The sequence below is a fragment of the Corvus moneduloides genome, chromosome 9, assembly GCF_009650955.1.
Source record: "Corvus moneduloides isolate bCorMon1 chromosome 9, bCorMon1.pri, whole genome shotgun sequence".
NCBI lineage: Eukaryota > Metazoa > Chordata > Aves > Passeriformes > Corvidae > Corvus > Corvus moneduloides.
Genome location: NC_045484.1, coordinates 7,690,861 through 7,713,899, shown reverse-complemented (window position 1 = coordinate 7,713,899; position 23,039 = coordinate 7,690,861). Strand labels below are relative to the sequence as shown.

At 57.4% G+C, this 23,039-nt stretch overlaps 2 protein-coding genes across 5 annotated transcripts in view; one reads left to right on the top strand and one right to left on the bottom strand.

Moving 5' to 3' along the window:
* Positions 1-2,450, top strand: part of ATF6 (activating transcription factor 6) — a 73,263-nt gene extending 70,813 nt beyond the window's left edge. For both annotated transcript variants that reach the window (XM_032117315.1, XM_032117314.1), the window contains exon 16: positions 279-2,450. In XM_032117315.1, coding sequence (XP_031973206.1) covers positions 279-487 — 209 coding nt within the window. In that variant the 3' untranslated portion in view covers positions 488-2,450. The remainder of the gene's footprint in view (positions 1-278) is intronic.
* Positions 2,451-2,902: 452 nt separating this feature from the next.
* Positions 2,903-16,758, bottom strand: OLFML2B (olfactomedin like 2B). 3 transcript variants are annotated; one of them, XM_032117310.1, is made up of 8 exons: positions 16,590-16,758; positions 15,243-15,506; positions 11,805-11,912; positions 8,659-8,829; positions 6,723-6,960; positions 5,329-5,814; positions 4,733-4,909; positions 2,903-4,449 (listed from the first exon to the last, which is right to left on the bottom strand). In XM_032117310.1, the coding sequence occupies exons 1-8, from the start codon at positions 16,731-16,733 to the stop codon at positions 3,848-3,850; spliced, it is 2,190 nt and encodes a 729-aa protein (XP_031973201.1). In that variant the 5' UTR covers positions 16,734-16,758; the 3' UTR covers positions 2,903-3,847. The 3 variants fall into 3 exon arrangements, with proteins under 3 accessions (XP_031973201.1, XP_031973203.1, XP_031973204.1); XM_032117312.1 differs by having other exon boundaries at positions 6,732-6,960; XM_032117313.1 differs by having other exon boundaries at positions 6,723-6,912.
* Between the last annotated feature and the right edge of the window lie 6,281 nt (positions 16,759-23,039).

Here is a 23,039-nt window from a genome sequence, read left to right as displayed (position 1 = left end):
TAATTATGTGCAGATGAAGAAGGGGAAATAAAAGACATTAATTTCTAGGTGTGACTGCACATGCTAAATGTGGTCTGGGCTCTTTGAGGTGTCACGAGCAGTCTGGGGCTCTGCTGTGTGAGATGGAGCTCCATGTGCGCAGCTGCAGAAAGGGAGTTCCCCCACTGCAGCTCCTGCTCCAGACGAAAAAAGGCCCAGAAAGCTCTGCTTTTCGTGTTGTTGGATCCCTGGCTTGCAGGGCTACCTCTGACCTTTTTTCTTAATCCTTACTTTTGCAGAGAATGTGATCAATGGGCAGGACTATGAGGTGATGATGCAGATTGACTGCGAGGTGATGGACACCAGGATCCTCCACATCAAAAGTTCCTCTGTCCCTCCGTACCTCCGAGAGCAGCGCAGAAATCACACTGGCACCTTCTACAGCTCGTCCCCCTCCGTCCCAGAGACGCCCCATGCCCTGAGGGCCATTGTCAAATCCCTGCAGTAGCTCCTGTGACAGTGCACAGGGGAGCACCCGGCATGCAGCAGGTCCTGCCGCCAGCCTGAGCCCCTTCCCTGGCAGGTCCTGGGGCTCCTGGCACGTGGGCACGGCAGGGACAGTCCCCTTTAGCCCATTCCTGTGCCTGACCCTACCCAGTGGCCACATCCTGCCTTGGGATTATGCAGCTCATCTGGCTCCTTGCCAGGGACAGTCCTGGGGGCCCCATGCAGCATGGGGGGACACAGGCCATCCTTGCTACTTATGCACTGTCCAAAATTGTGGGTTGTTTTTAATTTTTGTCCCTGTTAGGCTGCCGGAGGTGAGCCAGAGACATCACAGCAGACACCCAGGCCTCTCTCACTGCGGTGTGCCCGGGCAGCAGGAGGAAGCAGTGTCCAGCTCCCCCCTGCAGGTGCTGGGCCTGACCAGACAGCCCCACTCCTCATCAGTCCCTGCCCAAATCCCTGCCTGTGCAGCTTCCCTCAGCTGAAAGCCCTGGGATGCAGCGGTGTGGAGGGGCAGCCCAGCCCCAGCCACCCAGGAGGGCAGTGGGAGCCCGCACTTACCACTAAAGCACTACAGACAGAACAACCTGCACTGCCCCGGGGCCTGGGCTGCCTCTGAGACACTGCCCACCCCTCACCTGGCTCTCCAGGATCCTGCTGCTGCCTGCCCCAGCCCTCATGGCTGCATGGCTGAAGGCTTGGCCCAAGGGAAGTGATTTCACACAGCAGATGCATTTGTGAAGTTTAGGTTTTTTGAGTTTAGGGTTTTTTTCTTTTCTTCCTGGTTTTTGTTTGAGTGAGTTTTTTGTCTGTGCTATTTAATACTTTTCACTGCTAACAACAGCCTGTGGAGCAGCACTGGCCCTGCTGGGGCAGAGGGGCTGCTTCAGTTCCATGGGACACAGCCACAGCACCTTCTCCTGAAGCCCCACACAGGTCACACACTCAAGCCCCACACACCCACCCCTCTCTGCCTCGCCAGCACTGACAGCCACCCGCTGGGCACTGGGGGAGCATTCCATTTGCCCCAAACACTGAGTGCAGCCAACTGCTGCCATTCCAGAGTGTCTGTGGAGCTCTGTTCATTGATCCCATGTTAGTTGGCCGAGCCCCAGGCCAGAGCTGGGCCCAGGAGCTCCAGCACACTGGTGCTCAGCTGGGATGAGCCGCCAGCAGAGCATCAGCCTTGCATAATGACTTCAGCATGTTGTTACGTTATTTTTTTTCCCCTCTGCAGTTCACACAGAATATGATGGGCTTCAGTTTGCCAGCCAGCTGCCTTTCCTTCATGGTGTGAGCACTAACTGGCTCATGTGGGGTTTTTAATTATTATTATTATTATTAGTGTATGTGTGTGTGTGGCTGTTAGGAAATAAAGGTTGATCCTGCAGCAAGACAAACAGCTCCAGGGGCAGTGAGGAGGAGGATGAGGAGCAATACACCCCTGTGAAGTATGTGCCTTGCAACACCATGGAAAAGCTGTGCCCTTTGCCACGTCCTCGGCGCAGGCCCTTTGCCTCCCGTCCTCTCGGCGCTCGCGCTGCTGGGAAGCAGCCGGGCTCAGCCAGGGGTTTGGCTGCTCTCCTTGCACCAGTTCATTTTCCTGGCCCCAGCCCACCTGACTGTGGGCCAGCTCACACAATAGTCCAAAACCCCAGCAGTGCCCCAGCCAGAGGCACGCGGCTCCCCCACGGCCGTGGGTGGGGGCGGCTGGCTGTTCTGGGGGGCATTTGCTGCCAGGGAGCTGGGGAGGGGCTGGAGGTGGTGGCTGGGAGCGGCACAGCCTGGCATTTGGGGAAGGGCTGCTGGTGGGGGGGTGGGGGCTCAGGACTGCTGCGGCACCACATCCTCAGCCAGCACCCTTGGGCTCTGGTGGTGGAGAGCATCTCTCATCCTGTGTAATTCTGTTCTCTGTGTCCCTAGTACTGAAGGCAATAAAATCCTTCTTTTATTTATTATTAATATTTATTATTGTGCTTGTTAATGCTGTTTTCCTTAGGCAAATTACGGGGACAGCTGTCCTGTGCCTGCCATCTCTTAGGCTGCAGTGTGGCTCTGCTTGGCACAGTGTTGGCACTGCGCATGGCACATGTACCCAGTCCCCCTCCTGCTGCTGCAGAGGGGGCATGCTACACAAGCTGCTCACCCAGAGCCTGGCAGAGGAGCCCATGAGGGTCTGCAGCCTGAGTGACCTGAGGACAACTTGAAGTGTCAGAGACAAGCTCTGCTCAGGGCAGGACATGGCCATGTCACCCTGCCCCAGTGCCGGTCCCAAGCAGCCTAAAGCCCTCTGGGATTTGTCCCCATCTGGTGTGTAAACTGGCTCTCCCCAAACCAAACAAAACCCACCCAAAAAGCCCTGTGCATTTTCATGCACGCAGAGGGTGAACCAGAGCCAAAGAATGCCCCGAACAGCTGCGAAGGTACTGGATCCTTTATTACTGACAGCAGGTAAATACAAGATGCTGCTGGGCAGGAGGGCAAGGGCTGTGCCCCTGTGAGGGGATCCTGATGGTCCAGGAGCAGGGTGGGCAGGGACCTGAGAGGGAATGTAGGAGATGGAGTGGCACAGCGAGGGCTCCACCAGCCCCCAGGGCTCCCCAGCCCGTGCCCAGGCAGCCCAGCACCCAGCTGAGTAGAGCCTTCACCCAGCAACTGCCAAGGGGGACTACTTTGGGTTACAAAATGAACAAACAAAAGCCATCTACACTTATTTACAGCATCCCCCTCCCGCCGCCAGCTCCCTCCAGGCATGAGTCAGGGTTCAGGGTGCGCCCAGCCCCCAGAGCGGCCTGCAAAGAGCAGAGCCCCGGCTGGAGGGGACAGTCCTCGGCGTAAGTACCAGCACCAGGGGCTGCTGGAGCTGTGCTCACAGCCCCGTTGTACAGCAGGATCTCCAAAGGGCCTGCTGGCCGCCAGCTGGGAAGATGGTCCTGAGAGACGGGACATTCCCATGGGACATGCAGGTCCTCCACCAGGACAGGCAGGCATCAGCATCCCGCTGGGACCTGGTGCGTGCAGCTTTGCACTGGTTCAGGGTGTCTTGCTGATCATCTTTAGCTAAAAACATCATCAGGAGGACTGTGGCTGGGCCACCTCCTCTTCCCTGGGCAGGAGAGCCGGGGCTGCCCTTCCAAAGGAGAACCTCCTTCCCCTGGGAAGGAAAATCAGAAGCAAGGATACAGCAAAGACGAAGGAGGTGGTTCTGGCCTGGGGATTGATCTACAATCCGCCATGAAAAACCAGCTTGAAACAAAACCCATCATTTACTCTTCAATTTGTACAAAATAACAATAATAAAAATAATAATAAAAGGTGCTGGTGGCCCCTGGCTCGCAGTGCCCCACTGTGGTGGGGGGTCTCAGTAGGCAAAGATGACATGGTAGGTGACTTGGTGGCCATTGTCCCAGGCATAGAGCAGGCGGTCCTTGGGGTTATAGTCTATTTGCGTGGTGTAGGCGTATTCGTTCTCAAAGAGCAGCCTGGGGATGATCTGCGTGTTGGTGTGTGTGTCAAAGGCGTAGGAGATGTTGGCATTCCTCTTGTTGTAGCTGTCGACTGCATAAAGGACCCCACAGATGACAAAGCAGTTCCCGTAGAAGTTCTTCCGCAGCCCCGTCCGCCACGTGGTCTCCTTCTGGGTGCTGAGGTCAGCCGCGTTCAGCTTGCTCAGCACGATCACCTCCTGGTTGAAGCCCTCATAGCTGATGGCCGGGTAGATAACCCACAGGCCATTCTCGTCCACAGCAAAGTCCACATCCGAGTGGCCTCGCCACCGCCACGGGGTGGACTCCTCGTAGGCCACATCGTGCAGCATGGCCCAGGCAGCCACGTAGCGCTGCTTCAGGTCGTACTTGATGATGTTGCGCGTGAAGGCCCGGTTGTAGTAGAAGGAGCCGTTGTAGACAACGTGCCCTGTCCCAATCCAGCTGTACGGGAGCTTGTAGGAGTTGCTCCAGCGACCTGCAGGGCAGACACTGGCTGGTGAGACCCTCCCTTTGCTGTGGGGCGGGTGGCCATGCCTCAGCACCCTCTGCCTCCAGCTCTGCCTGCACTCCCTCCCTGGCCACCAGCCATAGTCTGACCTGTCCCATGCTCTGAACCCCCCATGTCAGGTGCCAGCACCCTAGAGGGGACGGTCCCCAGGCAGATCATCCCCCCACGATGTAGTATCCCCAGGAATGAGCATGCTACTTAGATCAGCTGAGTGGTGGCTAGCATGCTATCAGAGACAGTGCAGACCCACCTTGCTTGAAATTGTCGAGGTTCCTGAACTCCACCAGCGTATTCCCGTAGTAGTAGTTGGTGACATAGATCCTGTCCTCCCGGGCCAGGGGGTCCTTCATCCAGGCTCCCTCATTGCGCCCATAGGTGTTCTGGGTGGTGGGCCCCGAGATGGTGGACAGCGTGTCCTTGCAGCGCCCTGCGTGGGCAGCTTGTGAGGCCAGAGGCAGGGTGGCCACATTGACCTTGGAGGCATCACCCCCCTCCAGCCCCTTCCTCACCCAGCAGGTACCCCCTGCCGTCCTGGTGTAGCTTCAACTGCAAACATCTCCCCACAGCCTCAGCCATGTTCCTGCTCCAGCTGAGGCTGCTGCCTGCCTCAGGTCCTGTCTCTTTGCCCTGCCCAGCCCAGCCCCTAAAGGTGGGAGGAAACTCCAGTAGGTTCCAGAGTTCATAAGTAAACTTGGCACCCCAGTGAAGTGCTGCCCAGCCACCATCTCCATGACACCTCCCACCTGCAACCAAATCCAGGTATGCTTTGCTTAGCAGGACACACTGTGGGCACCAGCCAGCCCCCACACACACAGCTGGATGGGTGCAGGACCTGCAGGCACTCACCAATGATGTTCCTGATGTCCTCCTCCTCCAGGCCCTCCTTTGGGGTGGCAGGGATGGCCGGGCTGACCGGTGTCGCGGGGGTGTTCGCCTGTACCCAAGCTCCTGGGCTGCTCTCCATGTCACTCCAGCCTCCAGTGAGGGTGGCCACGGGCAGGTTCTCCATGGCTGTGGCCACCACTGTGCTGGCCAAGGCTGCCGCTAGCTGTGGGGTCCCCTCCTCCGCCAGCCCTGCCGGGGCAGTCACGGTCTCTGGGGTGGGGGTCAGCCAGCTCACAGCGGTGGGGTCCGGTGTGGCAGGGGACGGGGGCACTGTGGCCGTCACAGCAGTGCCAGCGGCTGGCAGGGTGGTGGGAGTGCTGCCAGGGGTGGGCGGCCACCCCACTGGGGAGGGCTTCCTCACGGCCTCGCCCGCCCTGCTGCTGGGCCTCAGGAGCTGGTCCTCGATCAGCAGGTCCACCGTGTTGTCCCCGCTGAACAGCTCGTCCGCTGCCAAACACAGGCACAGGGGTCAGCCCCGCAGCAAGGGGAGCCAGTCCCCCACAGCCCCTCCAGCTGGCTCCTTGCCCACCCCTGCAGGCTGTCTGGTACTAAATCCCTCTCCATGTCCCCTCAGAGAAGGGCTGAACTGCACAGCCTGACAGCACCTGTGTCAGGAGGTGAGCGAGACCATCACAGCCACATCCACCACCTCAGGCTGGGAGAGCAGGAGGTGATGGAGAGCAATTCTGCCCTGACACATCCCAGAGACTGACTGGGCAGGATGGAGACCCAGCTTCATTCCCAACGAGATCCCACCTACCTAACCTGGGATGCCAAAGCAGGTACCTCAGCCAGGCCACAGGGACCACTGGGGCTCCCCAGCCAGGATGGGCACCCTTTGCTCCTCCTCATGTCCAGGGGCTCACAAAGCCCCCCCTGCAGGGCAGGGCTGGACAACCTTTCTGCTAAGTCAATTTGCACAGCGAGGGTGTTTGTCCTTCTGCCCATGCTGCCCACTCTGCTGGTCCCTGAGGGCTCAGCCCCTGCTCCCACCACAGCCAGGGCTGTGAGCTCCGAGCTGCCTTCCACAGCACAAACCTCACGGGATGCCATTGGGCAGGCGGATTTGAAACACGAACACATTTAATAAACCTCCATTTACTTCTGGAAAGGTGTTGATGCTGGGTGTTTTGAACCAAAGCAGTGACCTATTTCCTTAGCTAGCAGTGATTTTCCATGGAATAACAATGCTGCACTGCTCCACAGACACAGCTCAAAGGCTGCACAGCAGTGAGGTACCAGCTGTCCCACCTCCCCCTGCTGCGCCCACTCGCTTTGCCCACACATTCCCAGGGGATGAGGCACTGGTTTGCGGCAGGATGCAGCCAGCCATCCCACCAACCATGGCTGCATACCCAACTCACGTTGCTCCTCGATGTCATTCTCTGACTCGGTGGACTGGGCTTTGTAGTAGGTGACCCCTCGGACAATGGTGGGCTTGGAAGGAGGCCGGCTCCTCACCCGCAGCTTCCTCTGCAAGAGCTGCTCAGGCTTCTTGTCCTCCAGAGAGAGGTGCAGCTCCGGGAGGGATTCCACAGAGTTGATCTGCTGGGAGATAGTTTCATCCTTCAGGAATCTTTCTTCATATTTTCCCTGGAAGAGACACAGGAGGTTGTTACCAGAAACACCATGTTTTGGCGACAGGGCAGGTCAGGCTGCACAGCCCCATGCTGGGTAGGAGGATCTGAGCTCCCTCCTTCCTCAGGGTCTCCCTCAGTCCATTCTGCCATGAGAAACCCTCCAGGAGACAGCAGAGCTGCTCCTCCATATTCTTGGTGCCACCCTGCCATTCCAGGACTCAGGGATCCATAAGGCCCAGGCTGTGGGATTCAGGGATGCAGGGCAGGCAGGCAGAGCAGGGCTCACTCCCTGGCATGCCAGGGGCCGGTTCCAGCAGCTGATCTGTAGAGTGTGCAATGTGCACTGAGCTCTCACAGGGCAGAGAGGCTGAAGGCACCTTCCCAGCAGGAGCGGGAACCTCCCGAGGCAAGGACCAGGAAGCCCCCAGGGCAGGGACCAGCTGCTGCAGCTCAGGTCTGAAGGATTTCATCTCATTAAAGGAAATCGGAAAGCCAGCCCGAGGGTTGAAGCCATGCCCATTTGGCTGAGAAGATGGGCCCTGCTGCAATTAGCAGCGAGAAAAGTGGAATATTGGGAAATGAGGTCACTCGGGGTAATAAAAGCCCCACGCTCCGCTCCCCTGCCTGGCCGGGGCTGGCTCCTCTCCAGCAGGCAGCAGCTGCTCAGCTCACGGCGTGGGGAGCAGGGGAGTGGGGCTGGGAGCATGGCCGGACACCCCGCCTGGGCACGGCTCTCCCTGGGGCAGAGAGCGCTGGCACGGCACGGCACGGCACGGCTGGTGCCACTTCCCTGCCTGCTGACACACCGTGTGCGTGTGGGAGCCCAGCCCTGACCCCACCAGGGCTCGGGGAGCCCATCCCCACAGCATCCGCAGCGCAGGGGTGGGGTCAAGTGCAGGCTGTTGCCATCCTCTGGAGCTGAGCACCCCTGTTTGAGCTGGAAATGACACACTAACTGTCCCCCCCCCTGCCAGACACCTCCCACTGCCCTGTAGCAGGACACTGGGGTGAGGGCAGGATGCTCCAGGAGTCGCCCAGCAGGGATCAGAGGAGCACGGGCCATCCTAGATAGCACCACTGAAGCAGCAAGAACTTCAGGACACCCTGGACAGAACTTTTCCCAAAACACCCCGCTCACCCCTGTCTGAGGCTGCACAGAAAGTGCTGCCACAGGCAGAGGATGTCCCCTTGCTGGGCAGACCCCACGGTGTGGTGCTGGGTGCCCGAGCCAGGAGGATGCCAGGGCCAGGAAGATGCCCGAGCCTCTGCCCGGAGCCGGCCAGGTGCAGGGGCTGGCGGTGGAGGGGTAATTGCCTGGCAGGGAGGGAGGGAGGGAAGGCAGGCGACAGGCTGTCCCTCCACCGAGCCCCAAGCCCTTCTAATCAAAGGCTCTGAGTTTCCCACCGCTTCCCAGCCGGCCCCGCAATGACATCACGCTTTCCAAGCAGCTCAGCCACCGCTGACCTCGAAAACCAACAGCCCCATGGGAAGGGGGGAGGCCAAGGGAGCAGCCTCCCTCTGTTTCCACCTACATCCCGTCCCAGCAGCAGCTGGGCTGTGCCGAGACGCGCAGACTGGAGTCGGGGGCACACAAACAGGGTCGCTCTAGCCGCGGAGAAAACCACCCCAGGCTAGTGACCACATCCAGGAGACAGCCCAGGGCTGGCTTGAGCAGCAGAAGTGACACCGAGCTGTGCCTGCGTGGCTGTACCTCTGAGTGAGTGTAGGCAGCCTCAGCATCCCGCTGCAGAGAGCTCTCAATGTCGGCCAGGCTGTTGGTGAGGAGGCTGGAACAGTTTTCCCTGCCAGGGGGATCCTGCAGATCCTCCTCCCCGCTGGCTCCTGCCCGCTGGCCTTCCTGCGTGAAGTTCCTGGACATGCCCTAGAAAAGAGAGAGAGGAGACTTTACCCCACTTAACCACAAGGGATGTTCTGCGGCCCCCAAACCACAGCCCTGGAGCTCTGTGCTGCCATCCTGGGCTCACTGCTGGGGATTCTCCACGGGGCTGGGCACTTCAGCTGCTAAGAAGATGCCCCTGACCCCAGTGGGATCCAGGAACTCCATCCCTGGTGTGCACATCCCAGATCCACACTTTGCCACAGGTTCCCATGGAGCAGGAGAGTGGCCTTGAGGTTCTTCAACCCCCATCTTCAGCCACACTCGCCGGCTCACAGAAGGAAAAGATAAGCTGAAACACCTTCAGTCATCCTGGTGTCCTTGGCCTGTGGCAGCAAGTTCATCTTGCATTTATTAATCTCAATTTCCTGGTCTGGCCACACAGTGCCTGCACTCAGGGACTGCTCTTCCCCAACACCCTCTGCTCCCACAGAATCTGAGAATCTGGGGACAGGGCAAGAGCCAGTGACCCTCAGAGAGCTGTCAAGTGACCAGGAGGGAGCTGGGGCTGGCTGCAGCTCATCCAGCAGGCAAAACCCCTTGCCCTTCTCAGTCCCCCAGCCTGGACCCAAGGCAGGGTGTACAGGCACACCCTGGACCCAAAGGATTGTTGCAGTCTCTGCTCATCACTCCTTGGGCTTCTACACGTCAAACAGCAACTGCTTTGGATAGGTGGCATATCAGTCAAAGCACTTTAGCACAGGCACTGGGGGTGGTTACCCTGATCCTTCATTTACAATCTGTCCTGCCATTAATTTCTCCTAAAACCCACCGTGACCTCCATCTGTGACCTCAGAATTGCCAGCTGATGCGACAGCTGTGAGCTAAAGACAAAGCAGAGGAGCTGCCTTGCTAGACAAGGCACTCCATGGACCAAGGATTGAGGGTTCCTTCCCTCTACTGACACCATCTGTCTAAAACACCTTGTTATACTGGATAGAACTCATGAAACCCTCTAATCTCTGCAAAAACAGAGGGGTTAACCCCCAGCTCCCTCCACAGGCATCTGAATTCCCAGTCTTTACCCAGGAGTCATGAGACACACAGATTTACCAGGACATTTGGAGGCCGAGTCCAATGACGTAGGGATGCTTCAGCAAGCGTTTTGCCGCAGCAAGCAGAGCGACAGGGGATCTCACAATGCTCCCCCAGGAGCACTGCAGGAGCAGCTTTCAACACCATCCTCCTTTGGAGAGGATGACTGATTCCAACAGCCTTGTGCCCTTATCGCTTCTCCTGTGTAATGTTTGGCTAATGACCTGCTTAGGGATAGAATTTGCCTCCCCTTGAGTGGAGAACCAGCACCAAAGCCTGGCCTGTGTTGCTGCTGGAGGCTGCTCAGCTGCTGCGCCGGGGAGCAGCTGCCAAAAGCACACCCGCCTGGGAGGGCGACGCTTTGAAGCCATGCCAGGCTCCAGTTCAGCATCTCAGCTGTCCACTGTGTCAGACCCCAAGGCTGATGCAGGGTGTGATCCTCCTCCACATCCTCCCAACAGGAATTTCCATGCTAAGCCAGCAGCAGGAGGCATTTCACACCTGCTGCCTGCATCACCTCGGCTCTGCCCCGGAGCACTGGGCAATCTCCTTCTAACCCAGGCCTTTCCTGTCTTCCTCCATCCTGTCCAAGTGCCTGCAGGCAGCTTCAGCTGCTTTTATATGATTCTGCAGCCGCACTTCTGGGAAATTAAAGATCCCAGCCTGTGAATTCCCAGCTCCTACACCTCTACAGCTCTATCTCTGGCCAAAGTACTTCAGCCCCACAGAGCTTTCTGCCCATCTGCCTCCCTGCGACAGGCTGTGAGCAGAGTGACCAGGCCACAAAGGTCACCCCACGTGCCCAGTGTGCCACCAGCGCTGCTGGCTCTGAGCCCCCCTGAAGAAATTGGCTGGTAGGCAGGGCCACTGTGGTACTGCAGCAGAGCGCAGTGATAACCCCACCTGAAATAATCCCTTGGCAAACCCAAGTAACGACTGGAGAACACACTGAACCACAGGAAGAGGGTGGGACTGCAAAGGGGAACATTGGTGCTTTGTTATTTTCAGACCTCAAAACCCCTTTTGGGTCAATTTCCATGCTTGGAAATCCAGAGCCCCCCAGGCAAGCGTGCTCCCCTCAGCTGTCTCCTTCCTGACCCCAGGATGGAGCACACCGTGCCTTCCCAAAACACTTTGCAAGCGGAATTTTGGCTTTATAAATCATTGCCTCTCGCCTCCTGGCTGGAGATGAACAGGACTGCTCCACTCCGACAAGAATGTGGAATTACCATCCCAGATACGGACCACGGGAGAAAACTCCAGTATTTAATCTGGCAACCCTGTGTCTACATAGCTGAGCACAGCTTAAACTGCAAACCCTACGCTGTGCTAGCCAAAGAAATATTAAACTGTATGGAAGTGAAAATTATTTCACTGGAAGTCTGCTCTAAAATAAAATGGAAGGTTGAGGGCTCTGCTCTTTTTTAACACAGGCCAAGATGTAACTTGGTCCTTCAGGAATCTGAGCTCCTTGGCTCCCCACAGTCCTGCTGAGGGTACCCCTGCACCAGTCCTGAACCTGTCGCCCCCACATCAAACAGCACAAAAGCTCCTGGTTGAGAGCAACCATCGCACCAGCACACAAGTAAAACCGAGAGGAGGAAAAACTTAACAGCAGGGCCTTCTGACCCAAAGGAGATGCTGCTCCTGGTGAGGCCACAGCTGGGATCCTGCTCCCAGTCCGGGCCCTGAGGGACTGGGAGAGCTGGAGAGGGTCAGGCAAGGCTGATGGGGTGGGGGATGCACTGGGCACTGCCTGTGGTCCGGTCTAGTTCAGACATCCAAGTCTGGTCTGGTTTAGTTTCAGCCAAATGTTTAATTAACATTTCTTCCCAAGCAACGCGACTCTAAATGCACCAAAGGCAGCAGGAACTTGATAGGAGGCCCGTCCCACCAAGGGCAAGGACACTGAGAGCAGGACTCACCTCCTCGAGCTTCTCCACCCGCCCCACCAGCTTGGTTGTGACTGAGTGCAGCTTCAGAAGGTCCAAGCCATAAAAGGCACTTTCCAGCATCTCGACAATGGAGGAGAGCTGCAAGGCAAGGAGAGAACACAGTCAGGCGGCAGCACTTGCTGTAACACACCCCACAGAGTTTCCTCAGCTGGAAAGTCAAGGGCGATGCACCCATCTGAGTGGTTTTTGATTAGAAAGCAAGTTTTCCCTGTTGCATTGCTGCCCTGGTCAGAGCACGGCATGCAGAGCAACACACGGCACCTCCACAGAGCCTCAGGGCTTCAGGAGCACGCTTTGGGTGCTGGGGATTAGTAGCAGAGCAAGGTAAAATGCTGCTCTCTTTGCCAGCTCTAGGCAGGCTCTCCCACAAGCCCAAAGGCTTAACTACTCCACCAGTGATGTGACTGCCAGCAAAAGAGGCAACAAGAAAAAGGCAGCTCAGTTTGAGATCAGACTCTGAGTTTGTGCCATCCTGTGCTCTTTTTCCTGGAACAAGAAGAAACTTGTTAAAATATTTTAAAATACTCCCAAATTGCAAGAGTGAAGAAATAGAAATTTGGTGCCAGCCTGGCAGCAGTTCCCTTCCTGGAGAACAATTTTATCAAAGGGATGCTGCCCTCTTCTGCAGCCACCCATTTCACAGACACTCTGTATTTAAGTCAGCCCTATGCCCATGTCCTGCCAGCACCAGCCCTTGGTCACCATTCCTGGGGATCTGGACAGCAATGCCCTTGTTCTGCATTTTGTCCAGTTTCTGGTGCTGCTCCACAGAGGACAACACTGAGCATAGCAGGACTGGTGGGAAGTGCTCCTGGGCCACCTCCCCCTAGTCCCATGTGTCCCACATGTCCAGCGTGGTGCTGCAGACTTCACAGCCCCGAAGGCTGAGCAGGATTTTCAATGCATAGGAATTACTACAGGGCGGTGACATTTTCTCCCAGCAGCTACAAACTGGTCAACAGAGCTTCATAAATATGGGAGAATCACAGGCAGCACTGCTGGCAGCACTTGGAGTTTCCACCCCGGCCTCTGCAGTCTCCCTGTGGAGCTGACAGCAAAGGAAAGATTTTTTGGGGCCAGATAAAATGGCAGCATTAAGAGACAAGAGCTGTTTTATGGCTATGCATCCACTTTCCACTGAGAGCTGGATGGAGACGACCGATACAATGCACAGAGCCTGCCAGACAGCCACTGGAGACCAGCGCTTTCCCTCCAGGCTGGAGAATTTCCATCAGTGCACAAAGGTTGCAGACTGCATTAACCTCCTTCCAAACGATCCTGAGCACAGCCTCCTCGCACTGACTCTGCACCAAGACCCACTGTGCCTACAGGCAGCATGCTGCAATTTCACAAAAATAGGTCTGAGATTATGCTCCTCCGGGCTAGCACCATGCTGACCTTCCCCTAAAGACCACACTGATGTTCCTATCAACTCACTGCTGCCTTCCCTTCACCCACTGTGGACTTTGGCTCTCAGTGGTCTGATGGTCCATGAATTCCCACTGGACCTTGCGAAAGGTCTGAAAGGGACTGAAACCTTCAGCTGGGAAGACCAGTGCAGCCATTCAACTGAGTTTGGTTGCCCAGGGCTATGTTCCTGCTGCCTGGATTTTTCTCTCTTTCTCACCATTCCCTCAGGGACTCATCCTCCAGCCCACCCAAGGGAGGGAACTTCCCACAGCTCTCCCACACGTGGAGTACCCAGGGCTTTTGTGTCAGATCATAAGAAAGTCTGGTAAAACACAACATACAAATGTGCCATTCCTGCTGCTGGACTGGGCAAGAGCAGCGCTGGTTGGACCAGCAAAGAAAGTAAAACCCTTTGGGACTGCTCAGAGCTATGGAATAGCCTCACCCAGCCCCTCACTGAGGAGTTGTGGGAGCTGCTCCTCATGAGTGGCGTAAGAACTGGAGCTGTGTCCTCTACTACTTCCCAGCTTCTCCTACAAGAAGCAGCTGTTCCCAGTGATTCCAACCCCAGGAGGGGCTCTGTGCTTGGAGGGAAAGCAATCCTGCTGCCCAGCTCCTGGGATGGACCTTGGTGGCACAGAAAACAAAACCCCCGTGTGTGTGTGTTTGGATAAACCTTGTGAAATCGCCTGGCCGCGAGTCCTTGCGAAATGAGCGGGGGAGCCGGGGCCAGTTCCTAGAGGACAGGCTTTCACACCACAGCTGGCTGTGAGCAGCTCCCCAGTGGGAAGAGCAGCCGGAGCCAAGGGCGAAGCCAGGCACGCCGCTCTGCTCCTTCTGCAGGCTGACCGGCTCTGCAGAGCTCAGGGAGCTGCTGGAGCAGGAGCTCTGCCTGCCTCCGGGAAGGGACCACAGCGGTGCCTCTGTCACCTCGGGGGGTGTCCCTCCCCTAACCGCAGAGAGCTCACGACTCTCATCTAAGGCCACGTGGGACCTCCTGGCTTTCCCCCAGACGAGGGACCACCAAACAACTCCAGACTGGGACTCCTCTTCCCCTGGAATGATGGATTGTCTGCCTGTGTCTGTTTATCTTCCCTAGCTGCAGGGGCGCTTGGACAAGAAGCTGCTAACTGTCTGCAGTCCGACAAGATGAAACACATCGTCAAGCTCCAAATTAATTAGAACAAGCCCATCGTGGTGGCCTCGGTGGCAGCTGCCCCACAGCGCCTCGCGTGCCGCCCGCCTTCCCACCTGAGAGGGATCCGGGGCCACCAGTGCCACCAGCACTCAACCTTCTGCTCCAAGGGCTCCCCACGATTGGACCAAGCCAGTGGCACTTTCTGCTGCCTTACACTGGTAGCAAACTGGAAAACTCAGCAGGGTCTGCTGCCAGCTGCCACACCAGCATCCAGTAAAAGTCAGGAGTACTTAAAACAAACACTGTCACGTTTGGAAAAGAGGTATACATTACTAGAGAGACAAAATACTAAATAGTAGAGAAGTGTCAGCATTTAAAACAACAAATCCATCCTGCCATCAGCCAGCTGTGCATCACACCCTCATGCTGACGCATCAGCAGCTTTTGGTCCATGGAAGCCAAAACAGCTTTTTTGCGTGGGTCCTTGGGAGTCCCTCTCTGCAACAGAAAAAAGACCTGGCAGCTGCTGAGCGGATCAGAGCTGTCCTCCAGGGACATTTGGAGCTGGACAAAGGGCAGGGAGCAGCCCAGTCCCTACTGGGCTCTCAGCACAGAAAGCCACGGTGAACCCCAGGCAGCACGGGATGAATTGAGTGAATCATCCACTGCAGCTGCTCGACTCAATCCCTTAAGATGAGCTTGATTTTTATATCAAACATGCAGATATAAATATAACTAGGAGATGGTTTAGGGAAAAAAATGTTAGGAAATAAAGGTTTTTTTAGAAAAAGCTCAGAAAGAAAAGGCTTCAGAAGATCTCCTTGTCCCCAAAGTGTCAGGAGCTCAAGCTGCTCTCCTACCTTCAGGTCGCTGCTGTCTGCCTCTCGCAGCTTCTTCAGCCTGAAGTCGCCCTCACAAGGGTTGAGGGCCGAGGGGGGGGCCACGCACGCACACTTGCAGCTGGGTCCTGACGTGATGGTTTCCACCGTGTAAAAATCCTCGGCTCTGAAAGCGCCTTCGTTAATCCTTTGGCAGGCACCGCGGCCCAGGGGTCTGACCAAGCATTTGCACCGGCAGTCGGAGCCTTCGGACACCGCCTTCACCTTGTCGTAGTCACCTAACAGCTGAGCACAGGTCACCAGCAGTTAGCAAACCTGCCGTCCTCTGCCTGCACAGCCAGGGACAAGCACGGCCTAGAGCTCAAGGTCCAAACAAGGACACTCTGGATACCCTGAGCCTCGAGGAAACTGGCCAGCTTCTCCAGAATCTGTCAGCCAAGGAGCTTTCTAGAGAGCGTAGAGCTAATCACTGCCTACCAGGGGAATAAAAACTGGCTTCTTCCAACAGGGTGTTTTTTATTCCACTGTGTGCAGAATGAAAAATTTAAATTTTAAATACAATAATTTTAAATACAAACCCCATCCTGCTTTCTTTTAATGCTCAGTGTCCAAAAGACCAAATAAGTCACCTGCTACCCAGAGCAAGACTGTTTTACCAGCAGAGTAAGGGTACATTGGAAGAGGAACTGAAAGCCACCCTATATAAGCAGTGTAACCTGGTGGTGAAGCAGTACTTCTGATTAGCCCTATACAATGCCAGGAATTTCCTTTACGGAGATTTGCAGACAGCGCTTCTGAAAGCCCAAGCACAAAAATAACTTTGGCGGTACGTTTCCAATAGTCTCTGCGTTAGCCATTTCCGAGGGCAGATAATAACACACAGCCTGATCAGCCAAATCTAACAGAAACCTCCACCGCATCCCACTGGCAGGGAAAGAGCCTGGATCCCTCCCCTCGGCACACAAAGAGGCTCCACCAGTTCTCCTCCCAAGGAGTTCCCCTTTTTCTGAGTTCCCCCGGAAAAATGATAGGATGGAGTCTGTGAAGTGCTCCCAGATGGGCTTCAGTGATTTCACTGCGCGCCGGCTGATATACTTCCTCCAGTGCTCGGCAGTAGTGCTGGGTGAGTGCACAGCATCACCCAGCCCCACCGAGAGTGTACACCCAGCACCACCCAGGACGAGCACAGCATCGCCCAGCACCGCCAACAGTGTACACTCAGCATCGCCCAGCTCTGTCGAGCACGTACAACACCCAGCATCACCCAGCACCCCTCAGGGTGCGCATAGCACCTCCTGGCAGTGCCCAGCCCCACGCCGCGGGTGCAGCACCCGCGAGGTGCCCGCAGCCCCGCAGCCCCCGCGGTACCTGGGAGAGGATGTTCTCCTGGTTGTCCGCCTCGTCCTGCAGCGGCTCGGCGGAGGGCCCGGCCGTGCCGGCGGGGGGGGTCCCTGCCCGGCAGCCGGCGCCCAGCGCGGCCAAGCAGAGCAGCAGCGGCAGCGGCCGAGCCATGGGCGGGCGGCGGAGGGGCCGGGGCCGGGGCCGGCGCGGAGCCGCCGCTGCTCGCTCAGGTGCGGAGCGGCGGGGCGGGCGGGGCCGGCCCGGGCTCCCGCCCCGCTCCTCCTCCTGCCGTCCCTCCCGGTCCTCCCTCCCACCCTCCGATCCTCCCTCCGCTCCTCTCCCGGTCCTTTCCCCTTCGGCGGCGGGACGAGCCCCGGGCGGGGCCGAGCGGGCGGCGGGGCGGGACCGGGGCCGTCCCGGGCGGCGCTTCCCACCTGCGGCGGGGGCTCCTCGCGGCCCCAGCCCGCTGCTGGCCCTGCGGGGCACTCGGGCATCGCCCGCCGGAGCAGGCTGCGGGGAGCCCCCGCACGTGGGGCTGCTCTGGGGAGCCGCCAGCCACTTCCCCAAAGGGCCTGCGCTGCCGGTCAGCAGCCGGCCAACCTGTGCATCCCACCTCCTGCTGTGTGCCAGCGAGCTGGGGGCGGACGGAAAGCCATCCTTAGGGGCTGCCTGGCTCCTTTTCCATCTCCAGAAAAGCCTGTCTATCACCCTCCATCCTCTGGGTGACAGGGAAATGTTCCCGATAGCATGGCACGGCGCACCGTGGCTCTCCAGTCACACTGCACACACTGAGGTCACGCAAGCAGCGTATTCCAAGGCAGGCTCCCAGCCATGAGTGCAGACCTCTGTGTGCTCACCGAAATTCAGGCTGACGCCGTCGGGAAGCGGCCATGCTCTGGCAGTCCTGTATCCTTCTGCACCTCCTGCCAAACGGAAATGTTCTGGACACGCTGTTCCCAGGGAAAGCACAAGCACAGCATCTTCCGCTGCGGAGGTGTCTGCACTGCCGTGCCTATGGCTGGGCCTCTCTGACGCGGAAGGAAGACTGAGATGCTCCTATAAACACACCAACGCAGGCCAGCACCACGTCCCAGCTATGGCATGGGCTCACATTTTCCTCAGAACATGCCCATGGGTCACAGGCAGAGGTCACACACACAGCAAGTGGCACGAGAGACCACGTAAGCTCTTGCTGAAGCAAGGCTGTGCACAAGCCAAGCACCCCCAGTCCCTAATGCACCCGCATCCCAAAACCACCCCAAACCTGGTGCCTGCAGCCCTGGGACCAGGCACCCTCCTTAGGGGGACTCCAGCTCCTCCATCCCACCACTGTCTCCCATGGTCACTCTGTGGGGATGGAGCTGCCAGACACGAAGAAAACATCTCGTCTGAGAGAGGAAGCGGCTGTGGCACAGCAGATGGCAGAAGATGCTGACCTCAGGATTCGTGCGGGATGGCGCTGTGCCTCCCGCTCCTCTGGCCTCCCTGGGAAGGGAAGCCTGTGGAGAAGGGGGCAGGGCCGTGTGGGCTCTGCAGCAAGGCTGAGCGGAGCAGAGCAGGAGGGGAAGCAACCAGGGAGGCTGGGAGGAGAAGGACAGCCAACCTTTGGTCAACTGGAGAGCAGTGGGAGGAAAAAGGCACTTCTAAAAGCCTCCCCCAGCAGCCTCTCTCAAGGACAATAGGTCCCTTGAGCATCAGGTCCTTCACTTCTGTTTCCATGGCTCAACTTCCCTGAGGGCAGCTACTCCATCTGTCAGCACAGGCTGTCCTGAGGCTGCCAGACCACGGCTTCTGGAGCCCCCAGCCTGGCCCAGAGGACCAGACCCCCGTGCAGTCATGGTACTGCCAGGGCTGGCAGTGAGACCAGCCCTGAGAGCTGCCACAGCAAACAGTGTCTGTGGAGGCCTTTTCCTAATGATCACTTTCAAAGCCTGGAAAAATGGAAAACAAATCAACCACAGTATTTCAAAATTAAAAGGAAATATTTCATATGTTACTGACATCCCCTGTTGATTTCTTTTCTTTCTAAGGGGAAGAAAGCATTTCTGGTGATATTTAGTTTGGGTTAAAGATGGGGTTAATGTTGTCCTTTGGGGGCACGGAGAGAAAGTGACAGACACTCTGGGTTCAGAGCAGTAATCTCTAGAGTCTGAACATTCCTCCTTCAAGAAAAAAACAAGACGAATCTACAGATTGAGGAGGACAGCAGAGCAAGAAGGTGTGGTTCTGGCTTTTCTGTCTTGCTGATGGAGGCTGGCCCAAACTTTGTTCCAAGCAGGAGGCCCCAGTATCCCCATGCCTGACCCCATTCTGTGTTACTGGGCTTGAGCAAAGCCAGGGCTGCCCGAGGATGCAGGTAGACAATGCTCTTCAAAGTGCTACAAGAAAAACCATCACCATCACCATGGGGAAAAGGGAGTTTAACAGTCTCTAGATAGGAAACGAGCATGTCTGTGCCTGGAGCCGTGAGTGCAAAAACCTGCCCCCTGAAAGCATGTCCTTAGTGCCTCACCTCCCTGTGCTTGTCTGGGCCCCTGCGAGGGCAGAGCCTTGTGCGGGGGCCCTGCAGCAGGGAGACACTGCGGGTCAAACCAGGCCACGGGTGTGGCGGCGGGAGGCTTAAGGCCCGGGATGCCCCCGGCACTGGATGCGGGGAGCCATTCACTGCCATGTCAGGGCGTGCTGAGATCGGCGGGACAGGGACACAGCGCAGGCGGCGGCACATCCTGCCCTTTGGGGACAGCTGGGGTCTCTGGTGACCGCCCTCGCCCGGAGACCGCTCCCGAGGGACGCAGGGGCTGTGGGCGGGTGCCCGGGCGGACCCGGCGGGATGCCCGGCAGCTCTCCCGCCGGGATGCCCGGCAGCTCTCCCGGCCGGTGCGGCCCCGTCCCGCTGGCGGGGGCGCAGCTCCCCCGCGCGGCACCGCCCGGCCCGGACACCCGGGCGCTCGGGGCTGCGGCTCCTCACAGCTCCTCGCAGTTAAAACGCTTCCTACCGGGGCCAGAGAGCTGTGCTGGCCTGCCCGCGACCCCTCGAGCCTCCTCTAGGAGGGACGAGCCCCAGCGCGCCCGGCCTTTCCTCGCAGGAGAGATGCTCCAGGGTCTTCTCCATCGCAGTGGCCCCCCACTGGAAGCTCTCCAGTGTCTCTCCTGTTGCTGGGCAGCCCCACGCTGGATGCAGCGCTCCAGGTGTGGGCCGAGCAGCGTTGAGCAGAGGGGAAGGATCCCCCCTGTGACTGCTATCAGCCCTCACCTTATTGCGCCCAGGACGCCATTTGCCTTCTTCCCTGCCAAGGTGTGTTCCTGGCTCCCGTTCAGTTTGTTCCCTACCAGCACCCTCAGGGCCTTCTCTGACAGGTTGCTTTCCAGCTGGGTGGCCCAGCACATACTGGTGTGGGGGGCTCTTCCTGCCCTGGTGCAGGACTCTGCCCTTCCCTGTGTTGAACTGCATGAGGTCCCTGTCACCCCATTTTCCCCAGCCTGTCTCCACATGGCAGACCAAGTCTCCAGTTTGTCAGGCACTCCTGCCAGGCCAAAAGGACACACATCAGCTAACTTAGGGTCAAAAGCTGAGAGATCCCTAGCATGACATGGGTGGGACACATAATTTTCCTTGTTATCTGGCCCAGAGGTGAGCAAGATGAGCTAGAGGCTGTGGTTGATCCTTGCACGCTCCTGGTACTTGCTGGAGCTCTTCCCAGAATCTCCCTGTGGCCTCAGCTCATATGGGTTTTGGTCCTGTGGCCTTGGGTGTCAGCACCACATCCTGCTGAGAGAGACCAAAGCAGGTGTGGCCTGTATTCCCACGCTGGATTCTGCAAGGCACTGTGAGCTGGTCTCCGTGCCTTCCTGAGGTCACATATAGAGAGAGGCTGCTGGAATATGTCACCGTGTTCCTGGGCTCTACAGCTCCGTGCCTGCTGCCAGCAGCAGCCAGAGCTCCCGAAGGCAACACTCCTGCAGCTGCCAAGGGCTGGTGGAGGTAGGCGAGCGTGTGAAGTGGGAGGTGGACTCAGCAGCTGGCACACACCTGGCACAACATGTGGCTGGGATGGCAGGAGGCCACCCAGCCTGGCAGCAGCCACAGCAGGTGACAGAGCCTCGTGCAACAGCTCCACCACACAGGTTTGCTGCAGGTGCCCAGGGTGAGGGAAGCTCCTTCCTACGCCCATCCGCTGAAGGAGGAAATCCATCCCATGGAGTGAGTTAACCAGGCAGGAAAACTCGTGATGTGACCCTGAGGTGCACAGCAGTTTGAGAGGTTTCCCTCCTGACCTCAGCAGTGAGACTTGTGTTTACGTCTGTGTGTCAAATGATACCTGGGAGAGCAGCACATGCTCCGGAAACCATTCCAGGGCTGTCCACAGGAGCGGGAGGCATGACTGCCTCAAGCCTGACCCTTCAGCATTCCTCCGTCAGAATACCTGGGCAGGTAGAGCAGGCCTGTCCAAGCCAGAATAAAAAATGTATTTAAAAATGTGTTCAAAAACCAGTAGTAATGGAACTTTCCAAGAATGGTTTTTGTAATCAGGAGCAGGCCAGGCGAGTTGCACTGTGTCAGATGCATCAGCTGGCTGGGATGAGCCCCAGGCTCCCTGGGCAGGTCTGTTCCACCTGTAAGAGCTTATGAGAGCAGCTTAAAGCTGGGTTTAGGAGAACTTGCACTTAGCTGAGCTGCACAGGCACTGATGACAAAGCTCAGTGACAAAGATCACTGCAGTGTGAGGAAAGCAGGGCTTCATACAGGTTCTGCCTTATAATGACATTATGCTGAAATTCCTGGCTTCCTGTTCCCATTCACCAAACACTGGCAGGTGCTGAGGCCTGACATTTTCCCACCAGTGTCAGAGACTTTTGGGACTCACCTAGGCTTTCCTACACATCAAGAGAGTCTGTCCTGTGCCTGTGCCAGCACTGGTACCTACAGAGTAGGCTGTTCTTCATCCATGGAAACCGCTGCCCCATGGCTACCCCACTCATGGCACAGTCAGGAAAACAGGTCTGGCTATTAGTCCTGGTTTGAATAGCATAGAAAACAACAAAGAAATCCAGTGGGTAATGTAAGGGTGTGTCCATCCCTCTGAGCCCTAGCTCATTCCCAGCACCTTCAGGGATGCAGCCATTCCATCCAGCCTCCCTGAGATGCCAGCTGAGTGTACCCATCCCCACTTCACACTGTAATTAATCCTGGCCCCTGTGATCAAGGCAAGGTTCTGCCTTGCTGTGTTTCAAAACACAAATCTTGAGCACAACATCCCGTCCCATCAGGCACGTGCCCTCTCTGCTGTGTGCGGCTCTGCAAGACAGTCCCTGTGTTTTGAGGCCACTTGGCCAACATCAGTGCCCTGCCTCAGCAGCACACTTCCAGCACACCCACACACTGCCAGGCTGCTGCAACAGCACTCAGACACACAGGGATAGGAGCTGCCCCTCCGCTTCTGGCCCGTTTGGGAAGGATCAGCCTGTGCCCCCTGCCCCTCTCGCATCTGCACATCCCACCCTTCAGTGAGAGGCTGTGACAGGAAGGATTCACCAGTGGGAAGTGTCATGCCCAGGCACTGCACGTGTGTGCCCACGCTGCCCTTGGCATGGCGGCTGCACCAGCACCCATCTGCACATTGGACAAGCTGGCACTGGCACCTCATCACAAAAAGCAGCACCTCTCATGATGAATTTTCAGCACAAAATGAGTGGTTTTTAGACAAAAGCCACGATTTACCATGCTGGTGCAGAAGGACAGCAATGCTCCATGGAGCCCTGACTGGAGCACCTTGCCCACATACTTTCCCCCCTCTCCTGGACCCCCTCCATGCTCCCCTGTCTTCATGCTGGCCCAGCTGTGCTCAGAGCAACCCTGCCAAGACGGGGCAGGGGACAAGAAGGGTCCTCAAGGGGAAGCAGGGGCTTGGGGTAGCCATGGAACTGCTCAAGGACAAAGCAAGGAAGCAAAACCTTCTGTTTCAATCCCCCAGACAAAAACCCCATTAGAATTTTCTGGGGAAACCTCCAACTTGGACAAAAGTGAGGCTCTGAGGACTGGTTGGCTCCAGTTCTTTTGGCTCCAGAGAAACCAGCCTGGCTGACCCACATGACTCCCAGCTGTGTTGGCACCCACCTTGGGATGTCCCTCTTGTTATTACCCTTCTCTGCACTCTCCTGAGCTGAACCGTGGACCTGAGAGGTCAGGGGACTCTGCAGGGAGACCCGGGCAGAGCCTGCGCACCCCAGCCAGCCCCTGCAGAGGCTGCTGGGGGTCAACATTCAGCACTGCTGGCAAAGTGAGCATGGGCCAGGTCCAGGACAGCCTGTCCTGCTCCAAGCAGAAGTTTTGAGGTGTCCAGGCCACCGTGGTTGGACCCACAGCTCACATACCTGTGCTCTGATAAACTTCGGGAAAGCCAACCTTTGCCCCACAGCAATCAAATCACTGCTGAACACCTCACTGAGGGTTGCATGGGCAGGGAAAAAAGGTGGGGA

Excerpts from the sequence above, each read along its gene's own strand:
- OLFML2B (XM_032117310.1), bottom strand. The coding sequence starts at position 16,733 with ATGGCTCGGCCGCTGCCGCTGCTGCTCTGCTTGGCCGCGCTGGGCGCC. Across the intron at positions 15,507-16,589 it reads AGGAGAACATCCTCTCCCAG|CTGTTAGGTGACTACGACAA; the intron begins GTACCGCGGGGG and ends ACCTGTGCTCAG. Across the intron at positions 4,450-4,732 it reads CCTCGACAATTTCAAGCAAG|GTCGCTGGAGCAACTCCTAC; the intron begins GTGGGTCTGCAC and ends TCTGCCCTGCAG.